Consider the following 10,035-nt stretch of genomic DNA (forward strand, 5'->3'; position numbering starts at 1 on the left):
TTTTGAAGATATTATTCTCGTAGATGATTTTCTCCTCTATCTCATTCATAAAGAGATTGGCGTATGATGGGGCGACATTGGACCCCATGGCTGTGCCTTTCAACTGTACATACCATTCATCTTCAAATAGAAAATAATTCCAAAATAAAATTAGTCTCAATAGTTCTTCAATGAATTGGCCTTGTCTGCCTGTACATATATTGTTATTCAACAAATTTTTCATCACAATAGAGATACCTGTCTCATGCTTTATGCATGTGTATAGACTTTTTACATCCATAGTAAAGAGAATATATTTACTAGAGGGAAATTCTAGGTTTTTAGCTTTTTCTAGGAAATGATTAGTGTCCTTAATATATGAAGACATTTTGTTGACCTCTGGTTGCAAGATTTTATCAACAAATATGGAAATATTAGAAAATATAGATTGAACACTGGAGACAATAGGCCTACCAGGAGGTCTTTTTATATCCTTATGGACCTTGGGTACAGAATAGAATATAGGAGTACGTGGGTTTTGTACAAATAGATATTCTTTTAGTTTTTTATCTATGATATTATCCTTACAAGCTTTCTCCAAAATATATGAAATTTCTTTTTGTAATAAATTAACAGGATTACAATTTAGTTTCTTATATGTAGTGTGATCCTGTAATTGCCCCTTAATTTCTCCTATGTAGTAAACTTTATCCATAAGTACTAGGGCCCCTCCCTTGTCCGCCCCTTTAAAGATTAGATCTTTTTGATTTTTTAAGAAGTTTAAAGCTTTTTGGTCATTAGATGAAAAATTGGTATTGTGTTTTTCCTTACAATTATGTGTTTTTCTCAATTTCTGCACATCTTGTTCTACCAGCTTTATATATGTGTTTATACTATGTTCATTTACATTTGGATTGAATGAGCTGTTCTTTTTAACAAGCCCCAACTCAGAAAGAGACCATTTGCTACAATGTATTTTTTGAGATGCATTGTGATCACACATATAATTAGCAAACCAATATTTAAGCTTAATACTTCTGAAAAATTTAAACAAATCCTTTTCTAACTCAAAAAAATTTGTACTAGCAGATGGACAAAAGGAAAGGCCTTTATCTAACAGTCCTTGTTCAGATTCAGTCAACATATGTCCAGATATATTAATGACAGTACTGTCTCTCTGCGCAATGCAGTTTACTTGCGGTTTTGAGTTTTCTTCGGGTTGTAATTTCTTCTTGTTGTCATTCCGCTTTTCTTGGTACCGCTTACTGTGTTTCCTGCCTCCTCTGCGCTGCTTTCTTCTCCACTCGCTTCTAAAGGGGAAGCCGATTGTTCAGAGGAGCTGTCCTGTGTTAGCGTTCCGGTTGTCCCTCTTTGATGACGTTGATTGCGTGCATTGGTGTTGCGTCTTCCTCTATTGGCTGGTCGGTTGCCATGACCACTATGACGCCACTTGTACACAAAGCCTTTGCGATAATCGTCCTCATCTCTGAGAAATTTAACCCGCTTGGTTTCTTTAATTTCACTTTGTGCCGTCTTGATTCTTTCATCAATCTGGGCTTCCAATAGAGTAAAATCTTCCGGTAACATCGCTTTCAACAACTCCTCTCTACTTTGCTTGATCTTAACATCCTGTGCTTCCATCTCCTTCAATAGGGACTCTACGGTAAGAACCATTAAGTCATATGAGCATTTATTTAATATTGCTTCAAAAGTGTTGCAATATTCCTGATTTTCTCGTAACAATGTAGGACAGGTGCTCATCCGTAGCCCCCTGGGAATTCTTTTGACGCGGTAATATTCCGCCAAAGTGGTGGTGTGGAGATCCCATTTCATTTGCCTCATTTTGAGTTGTTCATAATCCTTTCCCAAGTTTTCACTTGGAGCAGTCCTGAGAAAGTCTCTAGAACCCTTTACTAAGGTGGTGATCCTTGCTGCATCTATCTCAGTATATGCAAACACTTTGTTTCCATCAATGCCCATGTTATTGTCCTTATCGGTTTGCATTTTCTATGTTCCAATGTGCAAGTTCCTGGCAGCAAACGTAATGCTAAACAGTCCAGGGTGGAACAGCACCAATTGAACAGGAGTGCTCGTGTAGACAGGTGAGCTGCCACTTCACCAAAATGTAATCCAAAACAAAAGAAGGTGTCCACAGCTCTCCAATGCTTAAAAGGAATCTTTATTTAGGACAAATATAGCAACGTTTCGAGGCTAGTGCCTCTTAATCATGCATAGGCTTACACACAATTAACACACCTTTTAAAACACCTTTTTAAAACAAGTTAAATAGGGATCAAAATATAATGTTTAGCATACCTATATTTATTCACACATCCCTAGGTTGGTGTTTACCATTAAATGATCTAACTCTTTATAAACATCTAAAATATGTTTATAAACATCTAAAATATGTTTACAATTGTTATGTGAGGATTTGTATTTTTTTAAAGACATTTTTCAAAAGACCCTTTTCATATTTTTTACATTTAACAATTATGTATGCACTATGTATTCCAACAACATTTCATTTTACTTTATTGTAAATAAGTTTATACATTTATGTAACTATTTTAATATGCAATGTTAATATTCACCAGTAGGTGTCCTCATTGCTTCAGGTTGTGGGCCCTGTGGCGCCAAACCAACAGGTATAAAAGGTGTGTTAATTGTGTGTAAGCCTATGCATGATTAAGAGGCACTAGCCTCGAAACGTTGCTATATTTGTCCTAAATAAAGATTCCTTTTAAGCATTGGAGAGCTGTGGACACCTTCTTTTGTTTTGGATTATACAAACCATACTCGGCATTGATTGGTTGCAAGATAAATACACGCCTAGTGGGGCGTTGTCTTCATTATAATATTCAGCCGTAATAGAGATTTAATTATTGGAGTCTAAATCCTAGTAAACCATTCTAGGAGAATAACTGTATTTGCTCCCTAACACTATATATTAAGCCTCATACACGGCACAATTCAATCACGCCGTATCTACGATCTCATGCTACTTGCTCTTGAATTAATTTATATGCTGGTATCTGCTAAAAAGATTGAATTTTTCTGCGGTGACGATGCGCTGCAATTAAATCTTATCCCAGTGCCATAACCATATTCCATCTACTACTAGCAACTTTATTAGGACACTTACAATAGGAGAGTGGTACAACACTTTCTATAACACCTAACGTTGCAATATAAATAACTGTTGTAGTATGCTTTTGTATTTCCATCCAGACTGGTCAACGAATTAAGGGGCGAATTAAAATCTCAAGAGTATCACAATTACGGTAGTACAATAGTCAATGATTGTACCTTCCATTAAATACCGATCCGCAAAGTTAAAAACATAATTGTTTTGAGTGGATTACCTTTCTAAATACAGTGAACTAACTCAATTACCAGCAGGCATATATAAGTCTGTCTGATGAACGTTACTTACATATGTATTTAGTTCAGTTTTATCACCTTACTCATAAGCAACACTATTTATAATATAGTGACTTTTATGTTGGATCGATGAAGTATCACATATAGATACCGTAAATTCATCGACAACTTAGCACGTAATATCTCTTGCTACCCTTTTATATTAATTTGTTATTTTCCCCTACACTAAGCTATATCTACTTGGTGTACCAGTAGCATAATTCACAGGAGTCACAATTCTCCATCTCCTAGATTTACAAATGAACTTATATTGAATAACATATATATTATATGCTCTGTTAGCTAACATATCTTCACATTTTGACCTACTGTATAACCCTCAACTTTGATCTTGCACATTAGGGAAGTACAATAGATATACAGCTACCCACTCACGCTTTCATTCATAACTGTACCTCATTTGTATAGTGAGTTATCACTTTCAAGATTAATCTTGCAGTTAATTGGGGATATCCTTGCAGAGTGACATTAACTTTAAATGACATCATAAACTATACAGCTGCCATATCATATTATTACACTACAGTCGATACTTAAGTGTGTTTTTAAATGTTTTTCCTATTTTAACGTTTGACCCCAATAAAAGTTAATTTTTAATTACATTTAATTTTTCCTTTTTCCCAATCCATCCTTGGATTATTAAAGTGACTATTATCTGCGATATTTGTTTCGCAAATTGGATCAGGGAGTGCTTTTTGTGTGTATGCTTTTTTCTTCTTGTTCAATATGTTTCTGCCCATACACATAGCACCCACACCTAGCCTTATATAGTGGGCTTAACGTAGGTTATAATTCTGGTCCTCCACATTTAGGTAGTGCCATTGGTATCTTTTCTCTTGCATGAAACCATTGGATCAATGTTTTTTTAATTACTTTAGTGAACTTGTCCCAGTCCCATCTACTACAACACTTTGCACATGTACTCATTGCACTTTTTATACCTAACCATATTGTTCAGTTTACTTTTGAGCCTTCTACCTCACAATGAGCCATTACCTCTGGTTTAGCTCTCAATTTGATATAAATGTATCATTTATAACATTTATATAATCTCACACCACTGCTTTCTGCACTTCACACTAAAATATATACATATTAAAGGGGCAGTAAACTTACATAACAATGTTATCTGCACATAGTGCAGAATTATATAACATTAGTTTACCGGCAGCTTTATACACTAAAGTATTGCAGATACATTTTATGTAAAAGCAAGATTTTCCAGAACGCTGCTCCTTGCTCTACTGAGCAGGTCTGGTTTTTCCACAGCACATCGCGGCAACACTGTCTAGTCACAGTGTGCCCGGTCGCGCCATTAAAATGAATGTACCTCGCTCCTACTACTAGACCAGAGCAGGAGCGAGCTACATTAATTTTAATGGCGCGACCGGGCACACTGTGACTAGACAGTATTGCCGCTCAGTAGAGGAAGGAGCGGCGTTCTGGAAAAGGGAGCTTTTACATAAAATGTATCTGCAATACTTTACTTTCATGCCAATGTATAGATGTGCAGGTAAACTAATTTTATATAATTCTGCACTATGTGCAGAATTATATAACATTACTATGTAAATTTACTGCTCCTTTAAGTAAATCCTTTAATTTCTAATAAGTTGACTTGTTCAGACCCCCCAGACGGTTTAGTAGCCCCCTTCAAGCAATTTTGTACTTAGACCCATCTTGTTAGTTAATTTATGTATGTTCCTCTGGAAACACAACCCTTGGATTTATTCAATACCTTAGGAGCTGTATTTTATATAAATATACACTGGTACCTAAATTGGCTTCCTCTTCTTACTATTGCACACACTTGCACATCCTACTGATTTTCCTGTTGTTACTACATTGCTTTCCTATCTTTATATCCTCTGAAATGATAATTTCTCTTTTGTTCCTTTTACTGAGGTACTACAGGGTCATTTAAGTTTTACCTTCCACATGTCTATTTTTGCTTCAGCAGATGCACCCAATCTTTTTACCAATAAATGATTCATCTACAAAAAGTTTTATCTTCCCTTATTGTATCTCTTTCAGGGAAGCGAATGTGTCCTGGGGAAGGCCTTGCCCGACTGGAAATTTTTATATTCCTCACATCGGTTCTCCAGAACTTTACTCTGACCACTGATGTCCCTTTAGAGAAGCTGGACTTGACCCCTGACATCAGCAGTGCCGGACACCTTCCTCGCCCATACCACATGTTTGTTCGCCATCGCACTTAGAACCTTACTATGCTACTATTTAGATACTGTAAATGCAGTTAGCCTACATAAATTCTGCAACACTGGTTCCTGTAAATATACAGTGATGGTGCCTATGCTGTAGGATAGCTTGTATTCCTGATTATGTGTTAAATATACTTTCTATTAAATATTTATAAAATATAAATTGTGAATTTGTTGATGATTTAAAGGAGCATGTTCATCCTTATTAAACGTTTGAGTATATTGATATTTGTGATCTAATTTTTTATATTATGTGACTTTTAAACCCTTTCAGTAGCCGGAATTTCAGAGAAAAACTTGCCAAAAGTAAAATGTTTGCTTTCATACCACTTTAACAGAAATACAGCCTTATTTTTTATTTACCTATCATAACTATATATATTTTTTTAGTAGACAACCAAGGTATTGATTCATGTTACTGTTTTGCTGCCAAATGTGATCATATTAAAAGAATTGTTAACTTTTTCACAAACTTTGGGTTTCTCACTAAAATGATTTACACACAACTTGTGCAGTCATCAGACAAAAGTTTGTAAAAGCTTATCTGGCATCTATTTTGTTCAGAAATAGCAAATATGCATGGCTTTGTCATGGCTGTGCACCAAAGTTCTAATATTCCCAGCAGTAAAGGGGTTAATGCTTATAAGGTTATTTTTAACTGTAATGTAGAGATTACCCTCCCACCTGACACCTCCCACCCCATGATCCCTCCCAAACAGCACTCTTCCCTCCTTCACCCTCAACTGGTCATATAACAATTAAAAAGCTGTTATTTAGTGTAAGGGTCCTCCCTCCAAACGATAATCTGATTATCAATAGGGCCCCCCTTCCCCCTGTCATATCCTTTTTTGTAGCATAGCGGCCCATCCCTCTAACTCCCTCCCTCCCTCAGCATATCTTTTTTCTGTAGCATAGGGAACCTTCCCCTTCCTCTTAATCTACCTTCATATGGTAAAGGAAGAACGAGCAGTTCTTTCTTACCTTATGAAGAAAGATCCCTTCTGCCCCTGGTTTCAGTATCTGCTGTCAAAGCAAAGGCCACAGCATGAGCCAGAGTATTGGACATAGGTACTACATCAACAGGCTATGCTAGGCTAAGTACTCTGTGACATAATACCTATGCCCATTTGGCTTAAGTGGTTAACAAGTATCATCTCTATGTAACAGTTGACATTGATGTTCCATAATCTCACAACTGCAAATAGATTGACATTAGGGGAATGTAAGGTAACAAAGTCTCCTGTAATGGAGTTAAGGGCCTGTGCATGTCAGGGTAGTGAAAATCCCAGTGCAGTGTGTTAGCAACAATGTTGCAAAGTAAGGGGAGGTCTTAGACTTACCAGTTATAAGGATGGTTCTGGAAGAATCCTGCCTCTTCTTCCTGGGATTGTCAACGAAGAAAGTTTGCTGTATCATCCTTTCTAGTGATGTCTCGTTCCAAGAGGAGTGCTGCTTTACCTCCACGTTTCAGGGAGACGGTTGGGGTGTCTGCACGCAGGGCTGCACCTAGGAGAGAAGAGGAGATTGAAGATGTGGTGCCACCAAAACCTATAAAAACAGGCCTGTATCTTCGGTTCTTCCCCCTACACATGACACCCCCCCCCTGTACCCCCAATTCCGGTGGCTGACTCCGCGGGGCCTGGTACTGCCATGGTTGCAGGCCAGGTCAGTGACTGTTTTCAACCTCTGCAGCTGGTGAGACACCTTTGCTACAAATGTCACACACACACTTAGCGCAGATTCCAGTACTGACTCAGATTCTGATGGGGGTAGGAAGCTAGGGCTTAACAACAAAGGACAGCGGCGCATGTTTAGGATGCTGAAGTTACTGGTCGCTGCGCGCAACCAGAGTAAGGACCTAGGATGCGCAGAGCCTTCTCAATTATCAGCAGTGCAGGGTGCCTCTCCAGCCGGCGTGAGCAGGGTTCCAGAAGTAGTGAGTAGCGTGCAGGATAGTGCAGTTAGCGCAAGGAGGGTGGCTCTGCAGGGGGACTCTAACCCTTGCAAGATCTATTGCCTTCACGCGCATTTGAAGGCTAAGACAGTTCAGAAGATCAGGGATCACAAGTACGTGAACATGTTTGAACTGTCACTAGAAGCTCAGAGAGATAAAGAGCGTAGCGAGGACGGTACGGGGCCTAAAAAGTTCCAGCGTCCGGACACTTTTGAGGAATGGAGGTGTTGCTTCCGAGTTTTCTCCTCTTGCTATATAGAGCAGAGGCCAGAGGCTGCGGTGGATGGTATTAAGTATGCCGAGATTATCGAGTATATTTATAACAGGTTTGGCGAGGGAATGTAGAGAGCCTATGACAGTGAATTTAGAAGATGGTGGGAAACCCCATACTTAATTTCGGAGTCAAGGACTTGTGGTCCCAACTTGTCCCCAAAAAGGGTGGGGGATTGCCAGTGCGATCAGGCCCTGCTAAACCGCAGGGTCTGGTCAAGCGTCGTGGCAGGGAGTGTTGGTGTTTCAATGAGAAACAGTGCGATAAAGGAGCATCTTGGGAATTTTGGGCTAAACTGGAAAAATAAATTTGCCTGGGGAGGTTCGCGGGCCCATTTGACAGGCCGCCCGTTCCTGAGCTGGTGATTTCACCACTTGGGGTGGTCCCCAAGAAGGACCCGGGAAAGTTCCACCTTATCCAACATTTGTCCTATCCGAAAGGCGGATCGGTGAATGACGCGATTGACCCGATGATCAGCTCGGTGTCTTACCAGTCATTTGATCAGGCCTTGGGTTTGGTTAGGGCTGTGGGGACGGGCGCACTACTTGCTAAAATGGACATTGAGGCTGCTTTTCGGTTGCTTCCCATACACCCCACGTCTTTCAGACTGATGGGGTGCAAATTTGAAGGTTGTTATTACATGGACAAATGCCTTCCCATGGGCTGCTCGGTATCATGCGCGTATTTCGAGATGTTTAGCACTTTTTTGCATTGGACGATCGTGACGGCGGCAGGTGGGGGTGCGGTGGTTCACTACCTCGATGATTTTCTGTTGGTTTGCGGCGCCGATACTCGGGAATGCGCTCGGCTAATGGCAGTGATGACGGGCTTAATGGCCAAATTTGGGGTACCACTCGCAGAGGACAAGACACAGGGCCCTTGTACGAGGCTCACGTACCTGGGCATTGAGATAGACACTGCTGCAAGGCTATGTCGTCTTCCTGCCGATAAGGTGGAGGCCATGCTTACGGCAGTCCGTAAGGCAACGGCGGCCACCAGCATGCCCATAAAGGAGCTGAAGTCAGTTTTGGGTCTCCTCAATTTTGCGTGTAAAGTTATACCCATGGGTCGCGTGTTTAATAGGAGGATGGAAGCTAAGCTGTCCACTCCTCACCGCTTGTGGGGGGTCGCAGTGTCAGAGGACATGCGGGAAGACCTTCTAGTATGGGAGCGATTTCTCATAGAGTTTAATGGGACGCTGCTATGGCGTTCCCCTCAGGCTTCTAGTCAGACGGCCCACCTCTTCACCGATGTAGCTGGGGCATTCGGATATCGGGCGTACCTTGACGGTCAATGGAGTGCCGAACCATGGCCTCTGTCATGGGTTCAGACGGGCCTGATTAGGAATCTAACACTTTTGGAGCTCTTTCCCATAGTTGTTGCAATGGAGCTCTGGGGGCCGGCCCTAAAAAATCGTATCATTGTGTTTTGGACGGACAATGCTAGTGTCGTGTTCGCCATTAATAGACTATCTGCTTCCTCGCCAGTGGTTGTTAGGTACATACATAATTTGGTGCTTAGATGCTTACAATACAACATTCAATTTACAGCAAGACACGTCCCGGGGGTGAATAACACCTTGGCGGACGCGCTATCTAGGTTTCAGTGGGAACAGTTCCGTAGACTGGCCCCCAAGGCAGCAGCGAATGGCGTACCCTGCCCCCCCTCTGTTTGGCAGTTGGCGGGGCATGGAATTCTATTCGGCACCTAGTACAGGCATCGCTGGCTCCGAACACCTGGAAGGCCTATTCACAGCACTGGGGTGAGTGGGTGGGGTATTGCTTGGCGCACGGCGCAGTAGTAGAGGCAGGCCCTCGAGAATTGTTTCTAGAATGGCTCGCCAGCTTGAATAGGCAAGGGACCTCTACGGGAGCTATATCCAATAAGATCGCGGCAATTTCATTCTTCTGCAACCTGTTAGAATATCCCAATGTCACAAAAGGGTTTATGGTGAGGCAGGTAGTCAAAGGTTGGGAGGGCAGGAGATGCCCGGGAACCAATAAAATAAAAGATTTCAATAATATATTGTTTGTTGTCTATGTTCATCAAAATTGCAGTGTATGATATAAAGAATTTAAAAAATTGGACAAGTGATGAATATGAATAAAACTGAAAAAATACAATACAAAAAATAAAAAAATAGAAGCACACAAGTCCTACTGGCT

At 40.6% G+C, this 10,035-nt stretch overlaps 1 protein-coding gene across 1 annotated transcript in view; it reads left to right on the forward strand.

Moving 5' to 3' along the window:
* Positions 1-6,070, forward strand: part of LOC128666840 (cytochrome P450 2G1) — a 170,898-nt gene extending 164,828 nt beyond the window's left edge. Inside the window, exon 9 of the mRNA XM_053721642.1 lies at positions 5,458-6,070. Within this exon, the coding sequence (XP_053577617.1) occupies positions 5,458-5,642 (185 nt within the window). The 3' untranslated portion in view covers positions 5,643-6,070. The remainder of the gene's footprint in view (positions 1-5,457) is intronic.
* Positions 6,071-10,035: the final 3,965 nt, after the last annotated feature.

This window comes from Bombina bombina, chromosome 7, assembly GCF_027579735.1.
Source record: "Bombina bombina isolate aBomBom1 chromosome 7, aBomBom1.pri, whole genome shotgun sequence".
In the NCBI taxonomy this organism is placed as follows: domain Eukaryota; kingdom Metazoa; phylum Chordata; class Amphibia; order Anura; family Bombinatoridae; genus Bombina; species Bombina bombina.